The sequence below is a fragment of the Microcebus murinus genome, chromosome 15 (genome assembly GCF_040939455.1).
Source record: "Microcebus murinus isolate Inina chromosome 15, M.murinus_Inina_mat1.0, whole genome shotgun sequence".
Lineage (NCBI taxonomy): Eukaryota > Metazoa > Chordata > Mammalia > Primates > Cheirogaleidae > Microcebus > Microcebus murinus.
This window is the reverse complement of record NC_134118.1, coordinates 54156388-54183393: the sequence shown is the minus strand read 5'-3', so window position 1 is coordinate 54183393 and position 27006 is coordinate 54156388. Positions and strand designations below refer to the sequence as shown.

Genomic DNA, 27006 nt, shown 5'->3' with positions numbered 1-27006 from the left:
CTCTTAAAATGGTTATCATGTTCCCATTATCAAAGCATGTAAGCATTAAAGGAGGAGGAAATGGAAGAAAAAAATGTAAGCAATGGAATTTTTTTTTAGATGAGACTTTTGCCTCTTGCCTTCTTCCTAGCATGGAATTTTCAGACTAACTGAATAGTTCTTAGAGCATACTGATATAATATCTTCTATATAGTTAGCCTTAGAGAAGTTCAATTTTTGAGAGGCTATTATAGAGGGAGAAGAGATTAAGGCAGTCTGTAAAGTTATCTAATCTATAGTTTTGCTAATGCTGCTTAAATTGCTTTGGCAGGAATATCAGTGTATTTCATGGTTGGAAAAGAATTTTTGTGTGTGTGGATAGTGAAGGCAATCATTTTCAAGTATGCTTGCCAAGTTCTACAATACAGAAATGACTGGTTAACACTATGAATTATGATTTAGTGCTATCTGATGAAAAGGCAAAGACAAAAAAAAGGCCTTCAAAATGTTTTACTAGGTCTCTAAATATTCTCTATACTTCGATTTTCATAAGTACACATTTAACTCTAGTCTTGAAATACCTTTAATTTGGCTGTTTTCTGAGCATCCAGAGCAATCTTTCTTAAATTCTCAGTCTCTTTCTGTAACTGTTCATTTTCTTGCTGAAGTTTTAGCCTTTGTTCACTGACAAATCCACAGTTCTTTCTCTCAGACTCCAAAATGTTTTGAAGTTTCTGAATCATTTCTTGGGAACGTGATCTCTCTTCTGAGGAACTAATTAAAAAAATTGAATAGAATATTTAAACTTAATGATCTGTAGTAGAAGTCAAAAAGTCTGTCTACATTTTATAGTACAGACTTTTGTTTTCTTCATTATGAGCCATTTCTTTTCACTGTAGACTTAAACTTTGTGTTTTCAAAATGTTAGGCTATACCCATCTCGTTGGGTGAGACAACTTCCATACATGAATGTTGCTTCAATCAATATACTGCTAAATTTTATCCCAGCTTTTAAAATTTCCATCTTTTCAATCCCAGATAATCAACCATTGTGAACATTCCCTGGTTGTCAATAGGTGTCACAGGGAATATATAAATGCTACTAATAGTTTGATAGCTTAAGAAAACTACTAGTTAAAACTTAGAGATGAAAAGACACTAAGAAACATAGCATTCCTAAAACCAGAAGTGGACAGGAGAACTCACTCTCAAAAGAAATCCTTTAAATGAAGTAATTATAAGAAAATATTCATCAAGCATACCTTAACGCACATATAAAAAATTAGACTGCAGAAAAATCCTATATATGTAGAGAATGTGGGAAAACCTTCACTAATTCCTCACATATTAATGAAGATGTAAGAATTCATAATGGAGAGAGCTTTGTTTATAAAAATGTATGGAAGCCTTTAGTCATTCCCATTTCGTTAATAAAGGAAAAGAACTCACATTGGAGAAAACCCCTGTAAATCTAAAGAAGATGGGCTAATCTTTATCCTTTACTGAACATTTAAAGTTTATCCTGGACAGATTTTTCAATGTAAGGAACATGGAAGATCTTTCACCTAGTAGTCATACCTTATTCTGTGTTCTCATCCTTTAGGAAATATGTGAGAATTTCCCTGGAGAAAAACTTTATGAATATAAGGAATATGGAGAAGACTTTACTGATTTCTCTTTTTATTGTACACAGAAAAACTCTTACTGCAGAGAGACCATGTGAATTAAAACAAAGGCAGGGTGCTTTTATTCACTACTTCCCCCTTAAGAGACACATGGGTATATACATTGGAGACAAATCTTATGAATGTATGGTATTAGGAGAAGCCTTCATGTATGATACTTCCTTAATATATATAAGAAAATTTGTATTAGAATAAACCAGCTTCTCCTTCATGCTTTAGAAGTAACCACATGAGCAGATTATCTGGATAGATTATTGAAAATTACACATATATTTATGAAACAAATCTGTAGTATTTCCTCTTGAAAAAAACTTTATTAAATAATAGGTATTAATATATTTTAAAGAAATAAAGTTATCTTTATTTTAAAAATATCTTTTAAACATATATAGATTGAGATTTCAGGCAATGCAAAAAAGTTAATTTTACTGTATTAAGTTGAGGAAAAGAGAAAAATATTCACAATGAATATGCCAAATTATAAGTTTATCATTTTAATAAATAATGTAATAAATAAGCATGATGGATCATTATAGAATATTCAATACAAGAAATACACTAAGTCTAAATAGTATAAAAACAATAGTTATAAACAAGCTACTATAATAGCTACATAGTATAAAAAACAATTTCATAAACATCCTATTTGTCAGAAAGGATAAATTTAAAATAAAATGGTATACTGCTGTCAGATCTTTTATTCTTACAGAAATTAGTTTTCAGAAATAATCTTGAAGAAAATTATATATAGTCCTAAAAAGTTTTTTTTTCAAACATAAGATATAACATGAGTCCTGTAAAAAAAAAAAAAAGGTAGAGAATCTGTCAAAAATTGTGTGAATTCTGAACATTTTATCATGGAAAATCCAAAAGAAAACTTACTCTATTTCAAGTTGCTTTACTCTAGTTTCTGCTCTCTTAAGTCTTAGCTGAAGATCATCTTTTGAACGCTCTGCAACCAGGCATCTTTGGTGCATTTCTTCCAGTTTTCTGTAATCACTTTCATTTCCTCTGCCTTCACGGTAAATCTGCAGAAGAGGCTTATATGTATATTACCTTAAAGAAGGAACTGTCTTAATAAGTTAAACAGTTTAGAAACTGTAATCAGTAATGAGAAATAAAAGCCATGATCATGTGTTCATCTGTTCCCACTATAACATATTAAAACATACCAATAATTAATTTTGGTTATCTCATATCTACAAAATAAAATGCTAAAAACTGACATATAAAATGATTTTTTGAAATTATTCATGCTCATTGTAAACTATTCAAATAATATAAAAATGCAAAGCAGCTGAAGTTAAAAACCATATTCTAAGTGTCAAATTAGCGATAACCACTGGTGATTCTTTGATGAATACCCTTCAAGACAATTCTCTATTCTAATATTATAAATGTGTACATGATGTGGTGCAATGAGTAGAACTCTCTGAAATCTCCAGAATCTCACTCTGGGTCACCTGTACAATGATCTGAGTGGAATGGGTATTCCCCCTTCCCCAGCAGGAGTAACTGTGCCTAAGCACAGTTCCCTATGTGACTGGGCTTCTTTTCATAGTACAGGGGCTAGAACATCGCAAGGGATCCAAGGTCTCCAGGTGCTAGGCAGTTCACACTTTGAGACAAATCCTACACACAGCTACCCTCCAAATCCAGACTGCCTGGCCAAGTAATCTGTGTCTTCCTCACTAACAGGACTGCTTTGTCATTCCTGCTCTATAAAAAGGTAGAATATCAGCTGTCTATGTTCTGCTACTAGAATACAGACGCCCCAGCAATACTCTGACTTCAACATACTGGTCTCTGGGACGTGGGAGAACAGGGAGCTGTGCCTTCTCTATCCCTGTTGCCTTTACCTTTGTAAGTTTTACATTTCTCCAATAAGCCTGTTCCTTAACCTATCCCATATGATGTTAAAAAATTCATCAAGGCCGGGCGCGGTGGCTCACGCCTGTAATCCTAGCACTTTGGGAGGCTGAGGCGGGCGGATTGCTCAAGGTCAGGAGTTGGAAACCAGCCTGAGCGAGACTCCGTCTCTACCAAAAATAGAAAGAAATTAATTGACCAACTAAAAATATATATCCAAAAAATTAGCCGGGCATGGTGGCACATGCCTGTAGTCCCACCTACTCGGGAGGCTGAGGCAGTAGGATCGCTGAGCCCAGGAGACTGAGGTTGCTGTGAGCCAGGCTGATGCCATGGCACTCACTCTAGCCTGGGCAACAAAGTGAGACTCTGTCTCAAAAAAAAAAAAAAAAAAAAAAAAAAAAAAAAATTCACCAAACTCTTATGTATAGCATGTGGCAATCTAAAAGGGCAGATGGACACTGACATGGCAGATGGAAACTCAGAAGTGATCTACCTTGCAGGACAGTGGTAACCACTGAAGTCCTACTTTGAACAGATGTATATATTTTTTCACAAACTATTATGTTTTGCTTTATGAATTACTCTTTTACTATCTGATGCCATCATTTTCCCATGCTGATAATATGGATATAGCACATGATTTGTATTCTATATGGCTCTTCTTTGAAAATCAAATTCTGACTCTATCATTTACTATTTCTTAGCATTGGGCAAGTTACTTAACCTCTCTATCAAAGTTCAGCACCTAAAACACAGCAAGTGCTCAATCAAATTTGATCTCCTTTTCTTTTCCCAAGGCGCTTTAAATGAGTTGGATATTTACTGCTAATAAAAAAATATAAGAAATAAATGAATTTTAAACAATAGACTTTCTCAATACTTTCTCTCAAATATCATTGGGGTAAATATTTTTTCTAACTATGAAATAAAAATCTGTACTTTTAAAAGGTAAAAGCAACATTGTAGTATCCTAGTTATATATACTTCTTATATTTATAGATGGCCTATAATAAATTCAAAAAGAAAAGAACATTAAAGTGAAATTTACTATTGGGATGAGGTTTATGCATGGAATATAGCTACTTTATAAATTTATACCTTTAAGTATAAAGTTCAAAGAATATGGCCACTATTCGAAAGAAATGTATCCAGACAATACCACTATTTAACTGCAGACTTTGAATATATTCTAAGAAAATAAAAACACTCACCAGGAGAATACTAATAAATAAAAGTGTGGCTAGTAAATAGTGTGATGGAAGTGGATAGTAATGTTGAATATTAGCAGTTGGGTTTTAGGTAGTTATGTTTTCTTTTTCTTTTTACCTTTTCTAGTTCGTCTTCCACTGCTTTTTTTTCCTTAATAGTTCGTTCGATTTGGCCTTGTTTTTCAGAACACTCCTATAAATTCAAGTCAGATTGTAAATAAGTATATTTGGTAAAATATTAAGAAAAATGGGGGAAAATGGAGAAATAAAATGATTTGTTCATAATGGGAATATTATAGTTACCTTATCAACACAGTAAGGTCATATTAATTAAAAAATACAACAAATAAAATTCAATCTTCAAAGAGCTACCTATCCCAGGATTTCAGAAATTGCCTCCAGCTGTAGGATACCAAAGAGTGCTAATTAAACAGACTAGGTGGGAGACAGAGGTTGGGGGATTCCAGGGAGAAAAAAAAATGCACAGAACCCTTTTCTCATACTACAGTTTTTATTTTCATATACTCTTATCAAATATTTTGAAAAGGGAACATAGAACTGGATAGTGGCACAAAACCCTGAGGGATAACCTATGGCCTATAACACACGTGTGCATAAATTCTAGAACAGTTAATTTTTTCATTACAAAACTTACAAACAGCTAATGGAAATACTAAAAATGTTTTATTAGCATAAACACTAAACATTTCTGCTCAAAAGGTTTTAATCAGTAAATTTAGCAAGCATATTAATTAGATAAAAAATTTTTACATTTTGCTAATGACACTACAACAAAAGAATCATTATAATTATTGGTTCTTAACAATTATTTGTTTTTATTTATGTATTTATTTTGGAGAATGGTATGGTTATTTTTGACTAATTGCGAATCATACTTTGGATGAAATTGCTTTGCTAATGGTAAACTAATAATGATATTCAATTATCTTTCTCAAACTTAATTTTATACAAGAAGTATATTTCAATATGTTTTTAAATTTTAAAGCTTATAAATTATCACCTACATTAGTCACCTCTAATTATAATGAAGATCTTTAACCCTATGTTAAATCAGATGACAAATTTAAATATCTTTATTAAAACCTTAATTAGTGTATAAGAAATGCTCATCACACCTAATGTTCCATATATTCATATAGTAAACTGCTTATTCATGAAAAGGTAGTTTTCATAGTGCTAAATATGGGATTTTACCTATGTTCATAACTCCTCCCAGGTGATTTTTAATACACATGTTAATAACAAAGTTAAATCACACTTCTGGGTCTGGCAAGTATGCTACATATCCCTCACTACCCAATCCACCATTTCATTGACAGATAAAGATGGTTAAAAGAATATTTGGTTAACTGGGGCTACTAAACGTAAAATGAGATAGAAAAGCTGAAAACTTTATAGAAAATTATCATATTAATTCTATTAGAAATGCACTATACTACTAACACAAACATTAGAAATTACTATTAAAAAGTTTGTAGAGAAGTTTGCTAATCACCAGTAACATGCTTACCTTTGGGGGAAAATATGACAAAATAATAGATATGTTTTCAAGTATTCATGACATATTTTCAAAAATCATACCCTATAAAGGAAGTCTCAATTATTAAGAACCAATATCATATAGACCATGATCTGTGGTCCCTATATAAACAAATTAGAAATCAACAACAAAAAGATAGTCTAAATCCCCAATGTATTAAGAAATTCAAAAACAGACATCCAAAAATTCACGGATCAAAGAAAAGATCATAATGAACATTTCATTTCACTTGTATAAATTTAGGTATTTAATAATTACTCTTCTTTATTTGCTATAGATTAATAGCAATCTGTTCTGTGGCAGAATAAAACCTCAAGTATTCTCAAGAGAAACTATACTTTGCAAGAGAAAACAAAGGCTGTTAGGTATGTGTTGGCCTCCAAAGGGAGGTATGTGGCTTGGAATACACGGGTTCTGGCCTTTTCTTAACCTATCAAAAAATCTGTACACTAACCTAAAATACAAATTTTTCTCTATTCTGCGTGCATAACTTAATTTGGGGTTAAAGTATGTTTAAATTCCTTCTTAGACTTAATAATGTAAGTAATAGCATCACTAGATAGTACAGTAATAGTATAGATAGTAAAATTGCTACTCAATAATAGAAAACAGTAGCGGGCATCAGGTTATTAATGCACCCTAGATTTTCTGAATAAATCTGCTTTTTAAAGTAACTGAATGTTTTCCTTTGAATATATTTCTAACATTTTATATTTCAAATACTTTTCAATTAGACAGTACAGTTTTTCCTATAGAATCAATGACATAATATTTCATATCTTTAGAAAAATCACTTAGCTATGAAGTAGAATTGTTTTAATATTAATATAAAGCATAACCTTTTAATAAACTGAAATGGTCATTTTTTCACTCTAAAGTGAATTTAATATAAGTCTGGTTGTTACACAGCTAACAACTATTTGGAAAATCCCTGCAGGTCTTAGTCAGTCGTTGTTCCTTTGGGAAAATAGAAAGAACAAATGCTCTTGCCCTTGCAGAGTTTACAATCCGTTAAATGATCTTGGACTGGGGTAGGACCCTGTTACTCTTCTTCCACAAAGACATGAGTCTTTTGAAAGCTAATCAGCCCATGAAGGCAGAATAATAGGGTTATAGAAAAGGAAGCAAAACTGTATAACAATTACACATGACTAATTTGCTACACTGCATCCCATTAATTTTACTGAATGTTCTTATCATTAAAAAACAGTGACATTAAATAAACAAATAAAAAATAACAGTTATTTGTTCTACTACATTCAGGACCTATACATAATTATAAAGGTCCCATGATATACAATACAGAGTTTGTAGAAGTGGAAAAGATGTGATCCTTCTTTCAAAGTGTTTGAATATCATTTGGTTAATAAATATTTATTTATACTGTGCAAAACACTGTACTAGTCAATGGGGAAAATAAAGGAAGGCATAAGATTCTTCTCCTTTGAGATGCTTACTGTCTAATTGGAGAAATAAGATTTTCATGATTGTGTGTGTATATGCTCAACATGCACTGATGCATAATATTTATTACAAGACATAATGCATTGCTAAACTTTGTAATAGAGAAGTAATATGTGGATTCAGAAAAAAATGACAGTTTGTGAAATTGTAAATATTTTCTCAATTCTTAGAAATTCTTGTACTTTTATTTTCATTTTCCTGCAAGCAAGGTTATTACATTTCATTACATTAAATCTTCAAGTTATAGTTCTATTTCTAATCCCCTCTCTAGTCACATGAGTACACTTTTCCTTTACCCCTTTGCCTATTTGTCCCTTAGTACTCATTTCTTTTGGGAAGCTTTCCTAGTGTTTCCTCTTTCCCACTGTCATACATACATTCTCTCTTTCACCCTGCTCTCCAAAATGAACCCAGCACATGGGAGGAGTTGAAGTGGGGTGCTTCAAAGAGCACCGTGTGTGTTCTCTGTCAAAGACAGGTGATTACAGTAAAATGTGACAAATGCCATCTATCTTTCCTGCTAGACCATAAGCTACAAGACAGCAGAAAACACGTCCATCTGAATTTTCACTTTTTTCCTAGCACTGAGCCTAGGTCCTGATTTAACAAGTATCTTTTGAATGAATGAGTATCTAATAATATATATCTTAACCTTTACAATAAGTAATATTTGGACAAAAATATCAATATAGTCTTCTGACATACCATTTGAAGGGCTGAAAGTTCTTCTGATAATCGAGAAATCTGTATATTATATTGCTTTTTTGTGCTTGCGATCTGTAAATTAAGACATTTAGACATTATTTAGGTGTAGAATAAAGTGATTAATATCTTATAAAAATATTTATAAGATAATAATTTTGATAAAAATAAAATCATAACTTTTAGGGCATAAAAGATAAATAACCACACAATTTATTAAAGAGCCAAGAATTTGTCATGAGAGTAGAAGGAGAGCAAATAGGATGATATATTTAAAGGGACAGTTGTCCAACTTTTTATTCTCAGGATCCTTTTACATTATAAAAATAAAGACCTTTTATTTATAATGAGTTCTCTCTATCAATTTTTATCACAATAGAAATAAAACTGATAAAATTTAAAAATATTTACTTATAATCCCTTTTTAAAAATCATTACCTGTTAATATAAATAATATATTTTTATGAGAAATAAGTATATTCTACAAAACTAAAAATTTTTTAGAAGAGTGGCATTATTTTACACTTTTGTAAATCTCTTTAATGTCTGGCTGAATAAAAGACAGCTAGATTCTCATATCTGCTTCTGTATTCAACCTGTTGTGTTGTTGCATTTCATGCAGCCTATGGAAAACAACACTGCATACTTGTGAGAACATGTGAATGAAAAATGCAAACAATGCCTTACTATAATTAAAAAAGTAGATGTGACCTTGTGGACTCTCTGAACAACATTTTGAGAATTGCTACCATAAAGCAAGTCAAGAGAAAACCAGAATTATAAGCTGAAAATGTAATTAATAACTTTTCAGGCACTTTTGTTTTATAAATACAAGAACATTTTTATAATGCACATATTAATAACATCCCAGTACTAAGTAAATTACTTTTTAAGAAAATCCTTATTTGAATTAACATTTAAGTAACTTTGGAAACAGTACAATTTATGTATTTTGAAGAATGAGTCACATCTCAACAAGATGGCTCCAATGACAATAATTTTTACTAGTAACTACTTATGTTTTTTTAAGAGGACTGTGAAGAACAGTGATAACAATGGTATATCATCAGTAAACTTTTATGATCCAAAGTCTTTGGGAATTTTCTAGTGTCTTATGAAATGGACTATTTCTAAAACATGATCTAAACCTTCATTAGAACATTTACAATACTGCCATGTGCTTTATTTGGTTAATATGAGTTACCTTTTTGAAGGCCTGCCAAACATATGTGTGGGTTCATTTTAGCTCTATTTTAGGTTATAATTTGATACAGACCTTTCCTATATAAAATTATATTAAGGATCATTCTATTCTATTTATGGGTCAGTAATAATCACAGGTAGCATTTATTGAGAATCAATATATGTTAGATATGGTCTGTCTAGGTACTCATATCCCTCTCCTACTATAACCTCACTTTCTTTATATGAACATTTTCTTCTATAATTTAATAAATAGTAAGGATATTTATAAAGCAAATAGTAAGGTAAATTAATAAGAAATAGGAATAGAAAAATCCAATGATGACATTAGCCATAATTTACAATCAAAAGTAAACAATGTGTTTTTTCCACATATTTTATTTGCTAGACATCTGAGAAATAAACTATTTTCATATTTTAAAGAAATAAGCTATTATTATATTTTTGTTCAGTTTTCCAGTTTTTTTTAGTTTTATAGAAATATGTGACAATTCATTCATCATATTTACTTTAGTCAATAAAAATCGATACCTTAGAGGTATTCTCAATTGAACAAGTTAATTCTACATATTTGAAGGACATGTCATGGATACTTTGGAATTAAATGAAAATTCAAAGGACAAAGCTAAAAATAGTGGTTATCTCTGGGTTTTAGATTTGTGATTTTAATTTTTATATACTTTTATATATTTTCCATTTCTTTTTATAATGAGCATGTATTACTTTTAATAATAATAAAAAAAGTTTACTTAAAAAACCAACTTGGCAACAGTATGGAACTCACAGAAGGTAGAGACCCAGTAAAATGCTTGGCACATAGAAAGTGCTCAATAAATACTTCTTAATTTTTGATTCTTTGTTTCTTTTTTTTTTTTTTTAACATGGAACACTTCAAAAATTTGCGTGTCATCCTTGCGCAGGGGCCATGCTACTCTTCTCTGTATCGTTCCAAATTTAGTGTATGTGCTGCCAAAGCAAGCACAATAAATATTTCTTGAGTAAATAGTTGTAATAGCTGAGTACAAGAAAATCAACAATAACACACGAGGGAGGGAAGATTTAGGAGTACGACAGAAAGCTCAGTTTCAGACACATCGAGCTTTGGATGCCTAGTAGGACTATGTATTTAGATAGGAAGATAACTTGAGGGAGGCATGTGAATACTCTGTGGAGATGTTTGGAATGAACATAGAGATCACACACTTGAAAAATTACACTGAGATTGTTTAAAGCTTTATGCAAATGATAACCTCCCTCAACCTTAAAATCAATAAGAATTCATTTTAGGATTAGAAAATACAATCGGAGGAATGCTCATACCATGAATACTTTGATAAAATAGTTTAATCATTAAAAGACATAAAATTTATTACTATTTTAAAAATATGTCATCAAGAATATTTTAGGCTGTGGTCCAAAGTTATAAGTACTCTCACCCTCATGACTAGGATAGGGTTCCTGCAGAAAGGTTATACAAAAAGTGCAGGCTTTACTTTGGACTCTGCCTCAAATCAAAAATTTTATCTTTGGAAATTACCTAATCTCAGTCAGATAGTGATAAAAGTAATAGATTTCTAAGAAATACTTTTTACAGGAAGAAATGTTATACAGTGGCTTTTCAGGAATGAGAAAAGTCTACTGCTTAGCTGCTTGGGAGAAAGCAAACATGTTACCTTTATTCTTTTTTTAACTGATGAAGCCTTTAAAAACCAGTTTAAAACTGCAATCCACCTGGGGAGAAATAATACTGCCCACAGAAAAATATAAGTACGAAAGAAATGAACATCTTTATTTTATCCAGTAGAAGACTATACAGTACATCCCACTATCCTACAGGAGCTCATTTTAAAGGATAGGAACCTTTAGTTAGTTTTTATTTTATCATTTATGTTAATAATTTCACATATTGTCAACATAAGTCTTTATGAATATGCAGGAAAATATTTTAATTTTAACGTCTTTACGTGGTCTTTAGTCTTTAGTTGTTACTTAAATTCTGATTTTTAAATATAATTAAAAACCCCTTACTTCTTTCCTGGTTCTTACGGCAGCATCTTGTAAAATCTGAGAAACTGTTTCTTTCATCTTCTTTATATGTTCTTCTTTTTGCTTCTCCTCCAGCAGAGCCTTCAGGAAAGAATCATTTTGTGTTATAGATCACATTAGTGGAGATAATAATGGGTAAAAAAAATTCACTAGTCACTTTTTTTTTTTAGAGACAAGGTTTTACTCTGTTGCCCAGGCTGGAGTACAGTGGCACAATCATAGCCCTCAAACTCCTGGGCTCAAGCCATCCTCCTGCTTCAGCCTTCCAAGTAATGAAGACTATAGGCATGCATCACCATGCTGGGTTAATTTTTAAAATCTTTAAACTTTTCTGGAGAGACAGAGTCTCGCTATGTTGACTAGGCTGGTCTTGAACTTTTGGCATCAGGCAATCATCTCATCTCAGCCTTCTTTTAAAATATGGGGATTACAGGCGGTACCACTTCAGCTGGCTAAATTATTTTTTAAATAGATTTCCTCCAGCTTAAATAAGTAAGCTAGTGAGAAGTAATGGCTGTTCTGATGTAACAACCTTGAGGGTGAGAATGGACAAAGAAGAAAGGGAGACTATGCTAGGCTGTGGTTCCTGCCTATTTGTGTGATTGGTTGAGAGAACCCTGGACTTTGAACAAGCAACCAAAGAAAAGAACCTTCTGGCAATTAAGCACTAGTCAAGGGGGAGCTTAATGTTGTAGCCTAGACAACTGTGCTTTGTGAGGGTTTGTTAACTTAGGACTTGAGTGAGAAGATTTGGGGGATAGGCTGTCCATTATGCTCTATACAAGATGTTTATTTTTAATGACTTGATGTTAAAAATGCTTGTACAACTAGGCTTCAGAGGGTAGAGATACACAATTTTGTCCTGTCCTTCACTTTTCTAGCTAACTTAAGATGTTTAGGACAATTCCCAAATATATTTTGTCTACTCTGTGTCTTTTAACTATTCTAAAAGACATTATTCTGATCACAGATGGAATTACTAGCTGAAAGGCATGATAAGCCATCTTAGCATTCCCATAGTTTGAATTTAGATAATTATTCTTTTTTTATTTCTTATTAGCTTCTTAATATTCAACTTATAGCATGCTCTGTTTTTAGTAGCTCTCTTGGAAAACCCTCCATCACATTAAAAAAAAGAAAACATAAATCAAACAAAGTATTTCCTTTGTACTTCTCACATTCCTAGGATAGTACTCTACATATACTAGGTATCCGATAATTGTTGATAAATGAAATAATGAATTGAGGTCTACTTAAGAGAGGCAACAACATTAAAAACAAATCTACTCTGTGACTTCTACAGACTATATACCATTCATATGGAAGTGGTATAAGACAAAAAATATGGTATGTGATAGTATAGGAATCACAATTATTAGAGGGCCAAAAAAAAAATACGACATGACATTTATGCTTTAAAAAAACAAAACAGTGCCATGAAGACTCCAGTTAATAAACCTTTAAAGTCAATTAAGCTTCTGCTATATTAGAGTAATTGTGTATGTGATAAAAGGGAAATAAAAAGGTAAGAGTAATCTGATTCAATTGAATAAAACATGGAGTCTACTGTGTAAAAAAATACTGTAACAGATTTTTAAAAAGTATGAGACTATAGAGGATGAAGATTAATTATACAGGGATTGGGAGCATAAGAAAAGTCTGATATTTACATATTAGTTTTGGAAGAGGATTGATATTTTATATTATTTAGTTTTACCATGCAAGAATACAGTATGTCTAGTGATGGAGAGAATAGCAATCTCATTTTTATGCATTTATTCTATAGCTATTGATCCCCTCACCATTAGGTTATATGGGGGAATGGTCACCATTTCTTTTCTAAACATGTCCACTTGATTTCTTACCTGATTTTTTTGAAGGTTAGCTTCTTCCAAGAGTTGCATGCTATTTCTGGCTCTTATAATAGCCTCGTATTTCTCATTTTCTAATTCATTGCACTTTTCTTGTAGGTCTCTGGTCTGTTTTTCCAGATGGTTTTTTTCTGCTCTTAATTGGTCGGCTTCCTGGATTACCACACATAATCTAAAAATTAATAACCCCATTGTGCAAGTTAAATATTTTTAAAGGGAAGGAGAGAAATAACAGATTTACTGAGCAACTATTATAGGACAGGTATTTTACAGGTATTATATAGGACAAATAACTTTCACATGTATTTTCTCATTTGGTCCTCATTACAGTTCTGTAAAGTTAAGTTTTATTATCTCCATTTTAAAGAATAAACTTACCCAGAGAGGTTGAGCATTTGAGACTGAGCCTGGATATTCTGACTCTAATTATGTTACACTTGCTATGGTAGCACACTATATTATATAGTTACATGATAATGTTATAAGCAAATCCTTAAGGAATGAGTATATATATATAGTCTTTTTCTTTTTTCGTTGGTTCCCCTTTCCTACTCTGAACCCAGGCAATCCATGTTAGCTTGGATATAATAATGTGTATCTTTAAATATTTTTATCCATGTTCCTGTAATCACATGTACATGTTTGTATACATATACACACAAACATATACAAATACATACACATATATAGTATATATACATCTATCCATAAGAGATTTTTAAATTTTTTTTGTGTTATATAAATTAAATCATAGTATAAATCCTTTTCTGTACTTGTTTTTTTCATTGTATAATATCTTGTAGAAATCCCATCAAGCAATACACCCAAAAGCTCTTTCCTTTCCTAGTCTGATGGATGTAACCTCATTTCACTGTTAATCTATATTTCCTTGACTACTTAAGAGTTTAAGCATAAACTCTTACATGGATTTTGCTCTTTGAGTTTCTGTTTCATCTCCTTTAGCACATTTTTTCTGATGAGTTGTTTACTTTACTCGTCCTTTACAAAAACTCTAAATATTACAGATATTTACCCTGTCTGTCCTTTATACTGCAAATATATTTCCAAATCTACTTTTTTGTTGTTGTTGCCTATTGACTCTATTTAGGGAATCTTTACAACAGTAAAAAATTGACACAGCTAAATTTGACTTTTTTTCCAACTTTAGGGATTTCAATTTTTATACAGATGGTCTCTCTCATCCATAGATTATTAATGTAATCTCCTAGATTTCCTCAAAAGACTGCTATGATTTTATTTTTTTACCTTTAAATCTTTAATCCATTTGGAATTTACTTCTGAATATGGGATAGGAGAGGAGTCCAACTTAAGTAGACTGATGGTCAGTTGTATGAGTACCATTAGTATCTAATGAATTGAAATACTCCTGTTATCATCCCTAAAATATCCAAATATGATTTACTTATGGATTATCATGTTTCATTGATCTATGTCAATTCCATGCTCAACTCATATTAATTTATTTATAGTGGCTTTAAAACATATTCTGATATGTTCTGGTAAGATATATTTCATACTTTTGTTATTTTTAGGCACTTCTTTTTGCTAAATGATATTTAATAGAAGCAGCAGCATTCTATTCACCACCTCTCCTGCTATCCACATCCAAATACTCCTCCTGCCGGTCAAGTGGCTTATTTCTCATGTATTTGGTTAATTTTTGATTAAGTTCATATCTGTATAAATTTAAACTGTGGGAATCCTGAGGGCCTAAGTTGAAAAAACATTTTCCCCTAAAGATTTAATTTTGCTTCTTCTGTGCATCAGGACTTACTACCAACCTGCTGCCACTTTAGTTTTTTGGCTTGAGGTTTCCAAATGAACAAGTAGTATACGCTTGAACTCCAGGCTCATATGAGGGCAGGGCTATGGTTACACATTCTCAGAGAAGACTACAGTGCTTATTATGGTTTGTTTTTTTCCATTTGGCAACATGGTGGGAATAATTTTCCTTGTTGGCTGTCCTTGGTAAGAGATATTTTTCCTATTTTAGCCATTGAGTGAGGGTATAGTTATTTCAAGGGCTCTAACCCTAGGCGGCCTGGAGGAGGTTTAGCTTCCTGCCACATTATATAGGCCCAGCTCTGGCTTCCTTGTTTATTTACCAGTGGTAACTCTGGTTTCGGCTCTGTTTTTGTTTGTTTGTTTGTTTGTACCCTTGGGAATTCCCTTTACATTAAATGCTCAACTTATAAAAATATGTGTTTACTGTAATTTATCACCAAGATATTTACATGAAGAGGGTTTTTCCAGAATATTTAGTCTGTCATTATGTTATTGGAATAGTCTGTACATTCATTATAAATCACTGTTTTGTTCCCATCCATTTCTAACTTCTGCTAACCCAGTGGTCCACCTAAACATAAGCCTCGAACCTTAAGAACAGACATTAGTGGTATATTACACCTGCAGTACTTGGCTTTTTTTTTTCCTTTGTATTGCAAATATTGGACTTTACTTGAGTCCTGTGCTCCCAGGAAAACAGAGAAGGCTAAAAATGCCCCCACCCTTGTTCTCTACCCTCACCCCATCCTTTTGTGTCTCAGAAAAGAGCTAACAGCAAAAAAACAACCCTGCTCTTGCATATTCCAAGGTAAGATGTGCCTCCATCCTTCCGCATGACTCCCATAAGACTCATACACACCTCACTTGTTTATCTGCCTATATAATATCTCAGGCCCCTTCTTTTTCTTTGAAATGTTCCTCATTAATGAACATTCTCCCTACTGCAATAGCCTGAATAAAATCATGTCCTAAACTGGTATAGTTGGTCTTTGACAGTACTATAAAGTCCTTAAACTACCCAAATAAATCTTGAAAAGAAAATTTTAATTAAATTATATTTTTCAATTACTTTCATGCTACTCCCTTTAAGCTCTCAAATACATACACATACACACACCCTATGGTAGCTTCGCTTTTAAATTGTCTTCAGCCTACAAAGTGAATATTTGCTGAAGAAAGGAGAAAAAAAGTGGTTTGGAATTCATTTAAGAATGATATATAAATCTGGACGCATTCTTTAGTAAACATGTGTGAAATCTCAAACATCAATTCAGGTTGATAGCAGAAGCTAAGACCCACATACATTGTTAAATAATTCTTTTCCCCTAAGATTTTAAGCCTATGAATGATGGAGGTCAGAAGGTAGTAGGTGTGATTATATAATACAAATAAATGATGTCTATCAATAAATTCATCCTAAATTTTTACTTATTGTTTAAAAACCCCGTTTTTAATTATAGTATCCACTGGTGAATTTTCTCTACTGATAATAACACAAAACAACATTGTGCACATTTAAATAAAGTTTTACACTTCAGAACATCCTTTGCATTATTTAAACTAAATAAGTATAATGTAGTTTAAGGACTTTTCTCAGTCATCTATGGAGATAATCACATGTCAACCAGATGCTGACCACCCCTAGTGTCCAAGAATGTAAAACACTGTCAGGTATACAGCAGGTGCTCAACACATGTTGAATAAATGATGCTTCACCTGTGTATATGAAAGTCCTTCTCAAGAGATTCTTAAAGACTCTTCTACTGATAATGCATGAAAAACCACTTCTAGTCACACTGGGATATATTTCAATTTTCTCTTAGACCTGTTCCCACTACTCCTGTTCAATAGGCATAGGAATATGAGTTTCAAATTTGCTTTGCATATGCTTTCTTTATCCTGCCCCAAACAACATTACCAAAAACAAATAAATAAAAACTATTATAACTTTATTTCACTTCTTTTCTTTTCTTCTCAAATCTGATTATTAGAGATTCCTTCAAGAGGGTCAAATCTATTTTGCTCTGTCTACTCTGGCTATGCTAAACCTTAAATGATAAAATTCTTAGCACCAAAAAGGCATGTTGAAGTGGGGAGCAGGCATATATTTATTGTCACCTTTGTTATAGCCATTGCATCAAAAGAAAATATTTTATTAAATAAATTATTAATTTTAGAACAATATAAAATCATCAACACACTTGGAAAATGTTTTTCTTATTTTGTATTAACATGGACCAATATAAACACTTTAAGGAGTGTTATGATAAAATATAAAAAAGTAGAAATATTGATATATACCAATCTTTTAAAATCATTTTATGAAGTATGATTTAAAAACTCAATCACTAAAGTGAAATTTATGGGAGAGTAGGGAAGAGGAAGTAAATTTTTAGCTTAAGAATGTGGAAATATTCAACTGATCTATAAAACTAGACATCTTTTTAGCATCATGTAAAAAGTACTTCCTGGGTTTAGAAAAGGACAAATATTTATTCTCCCTACCTAAAATAAGGTCCACAATCTAATTTTAAGCCATGTTGCTCAGCTTGTACAAAGAAAAGGAATTAAGAAAAAAAGATCCTTGAGGGAACCATTTTCACATATCAGTGTCCTACATTCAATGGTTTGTAAATATGATGGTACTTACATGAGGACATGTTGGTGGTTACAATGTCAGGAAGTTTTGCCTTCTGTTTTAATGGTTTATATCTACTCTAACAGCATTATTTGTAGGAGTATAGTATTATGGAGAGGTTGAGGTAATATCAAATTTCCTCTGACACTATGAATGTTAACTTTTCTTTTTTGGGACAGGGCCTTGCTTTGTTGCCCAGGCATGAAGACAATGGCATGATTATAGCTCACTGCAACCTCCAGTTCCTGGGCTCAGGGGATCCTCCTGCCTCAGCCTCCTGAGTAGCTGGGACTACAGGCATGCCATCATGCCTGGCTAACTTTTCTACTTTTTGGAGAGATGGGATCTTGCTATGTTGCTCAGATTGATCTTGAACTCCTGACCTCAAATCACGCTCTGACCTCAGCCCCCAGAGTGTTATGATTACAGGTGTGAGTTACTGGGCCTGGCCTTTTAACTGCTCTTCAGAAGAAAGAAAGATTTTAGGTTTCTGAACATCATTTTGGAGGTTCACTCCAAAATCTGCAGGGTGACCTTAAGAGGAATGAAAATAAAGATATGCTTTGTGTTGCAGTACTAACACAAAAGCCATGATTATCAAAAGTTTTATTACTTTTCAAAAAAGCACTGGACTAAATTTGGATCAACTATTCTCTTCCAAAGTTATGATATGAATTAACATACTTAGTAAACGGTCTAAAATCTTATTAAATAAATTATCTTTGAATATATGTTCAAAGTGTAACAATCTGTTGAATATAACTTTTAATAAACAATGTCTATTAAATCAGATTTTAAACCTATGATTATAGTTTTGATTTAGTATTTATAAAATATATATTCTAGTGACTATCATAAACTGAAACTCTATTGTGGAATATATTTCGAAGCATATAAACAAAGCTAGATGTATTTCACAATTTACCTTGTTTCTAATTGTTTTATACTAGTTTGTAACTGCTGTAAACGCCTATCTGATGCCTCCTCTCTTCCTTGGGCAGACATCATATCCTCCTCCTAGAAAATAAAAAAAACTAGAAGCTTACTTTGAGTATGTGAAAATTCAATACACCATTATACAGCATAAAAAAGAAAAACAGTTCATGCTATAAACTTATTATGCTGCTACAATTCTAACATGTAAGTTTAAAGAAGCAAGATGACCTTGGAAACAAATCACATGTATAATAAAAAAGGGAGAAAGAACTTCACCATCAATTCTATATAAGACAAACAATAATCAAGACTGTTATTGCACATTGATTTCTACCAATATTTCAAACTATTTCTATACATCAGTCTAAAAAAAAAGAAAGGGATTTCTATGCAGATAGTTTGCCTTTAGAATATGCTTCTTAACTATGTTATACTACTTCTCTATCTATCAAGGTAATCACAAGGCCTTTCTCCTTTGATATAGCTTGATGCCTTGAAATATATTAATAGATTTTATTTGTATCATCTTTCTAAAAAAACTTATTCATCTTTTCCTGCCTTCTTTTGAGGTAACAAATATTCTTTACAATGCCATTTTTTGAAAAATTTTATTTTTTTAGAGATGGGTCCATACTATGTTGCCCAGGCTGGACTTGAGCTCCTGAGCACAAGCGATCCTCCTGTCTCAGCCTGCTGAGTAGCTGGGACTACAGGCACGCACCACTGCACCTGGTTTAATGATGTCATTTTAATTCCTCTCTTATTTTTAGCTATATCTCTTTGAATTATTTTTTAGTGATTGCTGTAGAAATTATAACATACATCTTTAATTTATCCCAATTTATTTAGTTAATATTTAATTAAAAGAAAACATCAGAACCTTTCAACAGTGTATTTCCATGTATTATCCCACTACTTAGTGCTGTTGTGTCATATATTACATCTGCATATACTTTACAAATCCATCAAATACCGTGTTGTAAATCCTGCTGTAAGCAATCATGTCTTTTAAAGATATTAAAAGAAAAATATGTACATATGTTATTTCATAGTTATCATTTCTGTTGCTTTTAGTATCTTCCTATATCTGAGTTGCCATCTGGTGTCATTTCTTTTCAGCCTAAAGAACTTCCTTCACAATTTTTTGAAATATAGGACTGCTGGGGATAAATTCTCTTGTTGTTTATTTGAAAATGTCTTTATTTTGCCTTCATTTTTGAAATATAGTTTCTGGATATAGAATTCTTGGTGAGTATGTTTTATCTTTAGCACTTCAATATATTATTCCAATGTTTTCTGCTTCTAAAGTTTCTTGATGAGAGGTCAGTCATTAATGTTATTGTTTCCCTGTTGAGGTTATTTTTTGTTCTGAGTTTCAAGTATTTTCTTTATAATTGGTTGTTGGTATCATCATGATGTGTCTAAAAGTAATTTTGTATTTATTACTTGGGGTTCACTGAGATTCTTGAATCTTAAAGTTTTCCACCAAATTTAGGAAGTTTTTAGGCATTATTTCTTTAAATATTTTTTCTATTCCCCTTCCCCTCCCTTCTGTAATTCCAACCATACTTAGGTTGTTTCATATTGCTCCACAGATCTCTGAGCCACTGTTCATTTTTCTTCAGTCTTTTAATCTCTTTTCTTTGAAAATGGAAATTTCTATTGCTCTATTTTCAAGTTCAGTGATGATTTCTTCTGTCTTTTCCAATCTATTTTTGAGTTCATCTAATAAAATTTTTATTTTGGTTGCTGTACTTTTAAGCTCTAGAATTTCTCTTCTTAAAATTTTCTAGTTCTCTAGGCCGGGCGCGGTGGCTCACGCCTGTAATCCTAGCTCTCTGGGAGGCCGAGGCGGGCGGATTGCTCAAGGTCAGGAGTTCAAAACCAGCCTGACCAAGAGCGAGACCCCGTCTCTACTATAAATAGAAAAGAAATTAATTGGCCAACTAATATATACAAAAAATTAGCCGGGCATGGTGGCGAATGCCTGTAGTCCCAGCTACTTGGGAGGCTGAGGCAGGAGGATTGCTTGAGCCAGGAGTTTGAGGTTGCTGTGAGCTAGGCTGACGCCACGGAACTCACTCTAGCCTGGGCAACAAAGCGAGACTCTGTCTCAAAAAAAAAAAAAAAAAAAAATTTCTAGTTCTCAATTAAAATTCTCTATTCCTTTATTAAGACTTTATTTTACTCTATTTAAAATACATTTAAAAAATTCCTTGAACATATTTATAATAGGTGATTTGAAGCTTCTTCCTGGTAAATCTAACAACTGGGTCAACTGAGAGTCAGTTTCTATTGATTGCCTCCTCTCAACCCCAAGTATAGTTTCCTATCTAGTAATTTTTGGTTAAAAGCTGGATAATGTAGATATAACACATTACAGTTACTCTGGATCCTGTTTTGTTCTTTTGAGGATTATGGCTTTTAAAAAAATTCAAGTAGGCAATTATCTTGCTTGGATTTGAAGTTTCAAATCTGTTCCCCTACAGTATGCAGGGACTGATATCTGCAGTTAGTTCTTGCTGCTTTCTACTACTGCATTTATAACTAGGCCTGAGGGAATTCCTCTGTGCCTACATAAGTTGAGGACCAGTCAAGATATGGGTAGAGGTAGGGTTCACACTCCTTTTGGTTTCCTTGTTTGGAGAGATTCCCCTGTAATTTCCAGCTGTTCTTACAGCTTTGGGCTCCGTCTTGTGACACTTCAAATAACAAGCCTTCAGTTTTCTGTTGCTTGAGTTGAGTACAGGCCACATTTCTGGCATGTACTCAATAATAAAAAGTAGCAAACAAATCTCTAGTTCCATATGTCTCTATCTTTCAAGAGTAGATTTCTCTCATGTCTCTGTCTGCTTCTTCACTGGGCTCCCTGGGTTCCGTCCCCTACTTCCATATGCAGATTACTTGTGAGGCATGGATTTGGTAAGAATTTATACTCAAAATTTGGCTCTCATTTTTGTATGTTTCTCTTGCTGCCAGTATTTCCTCTCTAAATTTCCAACTGCTTTTCTAGCCATAAACTTTGATCTTGGCTACCTTAAGCTCATGTAAAGCTCTTGTTTTCTGAAGCCATAGCAGTGAGGGTTGAGAGAACCTTCAGGTCAAAAAGCCTAAAACTAATAATTCTTATCTCTTTTACTTCTTTCTGGTTTTGGGTGCTTTCCAGTATTTTAAAAAAACTTATCCAAGTTTTAAAATTGTTATGTATGGGAGGGGTCTTATAATACTTTCACAAATCTACCATTATTAGAAATCTATAATCAACTATTTACAGATCCAGAAATAAGGCTTAGAAAATTACATAGCTAGTAAGTACCTGAGCTAGAATGTTCAATAAATAGATCCTTCTAAATCTAAAGTCTGACCCTTCCCTGACATCTTCCTTAAATTTCTGTTATATATATGAAAAGAACCAGAGTCTATTATACCAATAAATATTTTAGTATAATAAAATAAAATGTAGTATCAAGTGTTTCTCTTCCATTTACAAATAACCAATTAACCAAAACTTGATCTTGAATTACTTTGCATTTCAGTAATGATGTGCTTAGGGATGATTATGATATTTTATTGAATTAGGCTAAAAAGCATAGAAACAAAAATTTTTTTACTATGTTCTTTCCATTATTTATTTTTTTTTTTTTTTTGGAGACAGAGTCTCACTTTGTTGCCTAGGCTACAGTGAGTGCCGTGGCGTCAGCCTAGCTCACAGCAACCTCAAACTCCTGGGCTCAAGCAATCCTCCTGCCTCAGCCTCCCAAGTAGCTGGGACTACAGGCATGCGCCACCATGCCCGGCTAATTTTTTCTATATATATTAGTTGGCCAATTAATTTCTTTCTATTTATAGTAGAGACGGGGTCTCGCTCTTGCTCAGGCTGGTTTCGAACTCCTGACCTCGAGCAATCCTCCCGCCTCGGCCTCCCAGAGAGCTAGGATTACAGGCGTGAGCCACCGCGCCCAGCCTGTTCTTTCCATTATTATAATTTAGCTTCCTGCTTTCATATTTTATACTTAAGGCACAATAAAATGATTAATTCATCTAACAACCCTCTTTAATACCTAATCCAAAACAAATAAACAATAAAATATATAGAAAACCAAGCAAGAGGGATCCAGTTGTCTTAGAAATGGAAAATACCTTCTTTTGCATCTGTCCCTGAAGATCTTCAGTCATTTTAGTTAACTCTTCCACTTTTGCTGCTTCAACTCTCACATCTGCCTTGGCTTGCCTAAAAAAAGCAAGTAAATCAATGAACATTATTTTCCTAGACCATAAAGAATAAAAAATTAGAAATCTAGCTTTGGTAAAATCAGTACTAACTCTTATGTACCTGAAAGTGGATCTGAGGAGTAAATTCTGAAAGATTTCCTTTATTACTAACAAAATTCATGTTTAAGACAGTAAAGAGGGAAAAATATAACTCAAAGGGGAGGGGTACAAAGTAGGAATCATTAATACTTTATTTGGATAAGTTATATTTTATGCCAAAATAATTTATTTCATGAAAAAGAACTTTATCATCATGATAAATTACCTAACAAGAGCTCCTGTACACTAAGAATATATTTATTTATGTGTATAATTTCTGGAATTTATAGAGAAATATTGATGATTGGCATTACTATGAAAATGAACCTAAGCTTCAATATATTGATCATTCCTTAAACACCAGAGGGTTATATTATGTAACCACTTAACATAATAAATTAAACCATTTGTCTCATGATAATATTTTTCTTCAGAGACGGTAGTGGCAAAAGACAGAAAAAGACAAGTTTTTTGAACATTGTAACACAATCAAATAAGTTTCAATATCTTCTAGACTTCCTATAGGAAATGATTTTAGAACAACATATGACTTTCTTAAATAGGAAAAAAGATTTTAAATAACGTACTAATTAAGCACTTAGTATGAGTATAAAACACTGATTATTTAAAGAACATACATTTTAAGAAGAAAGGTACTTTAGTAGGAACTGGTCCTTATTTATTTCTTAATTACATTTTATATATTTAAATGTAAATCACATTAGTGCTATTAAGCTTACAAAAATTATTTGATGCAAATTCACAAGTAAATGCTAATTCATTTACTTGTGGCTCTTTAACAGTATTTATGTTACTTATGTAGTTATAAATTTTCTATAATTTCTTACAATAGGAAATACAAATCTAATAATGGCTAATAATATTTCAGGTAGTTTATTAGGTGTCAGGAACTGTTGTAAATGCTTTGAAATCATTTCACTTAAAATTCACAATAACTCTGCGAATTAAATAGTTATATTAAACTCAAGTTGATATAAGTAATATAAGAGTGAGATTGACAGAGATTTATCAATATGCCCAAGGATTCAAAGTAAGTAATAAAAGTGGTTTTTAAATAGAGTCCTCTGTGATACACTGTCTACCAAAAAATGGTCCTAATAACAAAAGAGCAATCAAATAAAATTCCTAGATTTGATGATGGCATTAGTTATTAAGATGGGAAAGATCTGTATTCCTTACTTCAATCATAGCAGTTCTATTTTTATAAGTTTTATATATTGGGGTTATTATATAAGATTTCTTTTTTTTAAGGAGTCTACTGCTAAAAAATAAAGTTGGAAAACCACTGATCTAGGAATTCAAATATGGAGCTCAACAAAATGATTGAGGCCAGAAGTTATGTATGTGGTAAACATTTTTATTGAGTTAAAAGTTTAAGTTGGGTAGGGTAGATGTGATCATCTAAGGAGAGGGAGAAAAACAGGGTAACATAGTTAGAAACTTAAGAAACATCTACTTTCGTAGGTAGGATAAAGAAATGGGGAATGCAAAGGAAGCAAAGAAATGGCCACAAAGGTCAGAGAAGAAATCAGGGCATAAACACAAAAGACCTGGCAGAGAAATGATCAAAAAAATCATCAATCAAGGAGAATCAACAACCAAAGAGAATGCAGGATTTTCTTTAAAGGCAAAAAAGACACCAGTAATCTCAAGGAGAAGAATAGAGAGGTAGGACTGAATCAACTGAAAGAAATTCCAAAGAGTGACTAGAGTAAACATAAATTCCTCTTCTAAGCAATATCAAAGAATGGGAAGGAGAAAATATAGCAATCTTGAAGAGTCATCAGACAAGTCTATACACATTTGAGGTTTAAAAGCCCCCTGTAAACAAGAAACTAATATTTAAAAACAGAAAGAATATAACTGATGGAACAAGATACAAGGAGTAGAAAGGATTTGGGATTGTACATTTGGTGAGAAATGAGGATACAACATAACAGAAAGAGGAAGAAAGAAATGCTTCCTCTGGTCTTTGAAATTACAGCATCATCAACAAAGGTAAGGCTGATTTCCCAGATCTAGAGAGAGAAATAATCCATTATTCATTACATTAATATTAACTCTATAATCTTCTAATGTGTGATTTGTAAATATTATACATCCTACTTACATAGGTTGGGTATTTAAGTAGAATGGAGGTGAGCAAAGATAGTAAGTTATAGCACATTGCAACACTATACGAAAGGTAATTTTATTTACATTATGGAGATGAGGAAGCTGAAATTCATGTAGTTAAGCAGCCTGCCCAAGTCACTCAACCAGTAAATGGCTGCTATGGTCTGAATGTTTGTGTCCCCTTAAAATTCATATGTTGAAATCCATATTAATGAAATCCTTATATAATCCCCAATGTGATGGTATTAGGAGGTGGAGCCTATGGGGAGGTGATTAGGTCACAGTAGCAGAGCCCTTAAAAATGACACTAGTGCCCTTATAAAAGAGGCCTGAAGGAGCTCTGTTTGCCCCTTCCACCATGTGAGACACAAAAAGGTGCCATCTATAAATCAGGAACCAGGCCCTTACCAGAGACCAAATCTGTCGATGTCTTGATCCTGAACTTCCTGGCCTCCAAAATTGTAAGAAATAAATTTCTGTTGTTTATAAGCTACCCATCTATGGCATTTTGTTATATAATAGCAGCCCATATGGACTGAGACAATGACTAAGCCAGAATACAAAACTAGAGCTGACTTCAGAGGCTATGCTCTCTATACTTTACACCACACAGAAGTAGTATAGATGTACAAATATGGAGTATTTGCAAAAGAAAATTATAAGTATCAATAAAAAACAGATTTTGAAACAAAACTACTATTAGAGGCAAAGTTCTGAGCAATGGTGCTATAGATTTATTTTATTCTTGCCAAACCCCTAAAACAAATAATCTTAATATTAATTAACTACAGCTAAAGTACTACTCTTGACCTATGTGTTCTAGAAGTCAAGTCTAATATTCCTTCTGTCCTTTAAAGATTAAAACGGAAAGAAAGATATAACATTTTTAAATAAGGATGACTGTAAGTACTCACTAAATAACACTGAAGTAAAACAGTGTAAGAAGAAGTAGTAAAATGACAGTAAAACTCCATTTCTTATCTTAAAACCTGTTTTCTATGCTCAGAAAACTAGTTGCCAACACATAAGGAACTGTCTGGCAATTCTATGACTAAGCATATCCGCTTAAGGCCATTTCTCACATGGAATAGTTTCCAAGAGACACTATGAATCAAAACTAGTGATCCATGAATTCCAGATTTCCATAGCATTTTTATAATAGCAGACACAATATTATTCAAATTGGAACATGAAACATCTGAGAAAAATCTGTTATCTGAGTTAAAATAAAACTATTACCTGGCAAAAATACATGTTGTTTTTTTTTCAAATAAACTAGTATATAAAAGTCATTGGCACATACATTTTAAAGAAAAAAGTATTCATTTGTATTATAAAAAATATTAAAAATGAACATAATGAAACACATAGACTGTGATTTACATAATTTACGTTTTAGCATTTAACATGATAGAGCAATATTAAGAATTGCATTCCTTTCATATCAGGTCTTACATTCTTCCATAAAAACCATGTATATATAAATCATTTCACTATCACATTTTAAAGATTTCCTAGATTTTATTTCATATTTAAATACAGAGAGCATTAAACTTAAAAATATTTAAATGCCTCTATTATCCTTTCA

At 32.3% G+C, this 27006-nt stretch overlaps 1 protein-coding gene and 1 non-coding gene across 3 annotated transcripts in view; both read right to left on the bottom strand.

Moving 5' to 3' along the window:
- SCLT1 (sodium channel and clathrin linker 1) overlaps window positions 1-27006 on the bottom strand; it is a 119032-nt gene that overhangs the window by 46961 nt on the left and 45065 nt on the right. For both annotated transcript variants that reach the window (XR_001160833.3, XM_012791114.3), the window contains exons 10-17: window positions 23112-23202; window positions 18961-19052; window positions 13586-13763; window positions 11703-11801; window positions 8475-8546; window positions 4863-4937; window positions 2547-2692; window positions 561-753 (exon numbers count right to left, since the gene is read on the bottom strand). Coding sequence is in view for 1 of the 2 variants with exons in the window: in XM_012791114.3 (XP_012646568.1) it covers window positions 561-753; window positions 2547-2692; window positions 4863-4937; window positions 8475-8546; window positions 11703-11801; window positions 13586-13763; window positions 18961-19052; window positions 23112-23202 (946 nt within the window). In the remaining variant the exon portion in view is untranslated. The remainder of the gene's footprint in view (window positions 1-560; window positions 754-2546; window positions 2693-4862; window positions 4938-8474; window positions 8547-11702; window positions 11802-13585; window positions 13764-18960; window positions 19053-23111; window positions 23203-27006) is intronic.
- LOC142876756 (U6 spliceosomal RNA) lies at window positions 10550-10656 on the bottom strand. The gene has a single exon (XR_012923576.1). It is a non-coding gene; the product is annotated as a U6 spliceosomal RNA (small nuclear RNA).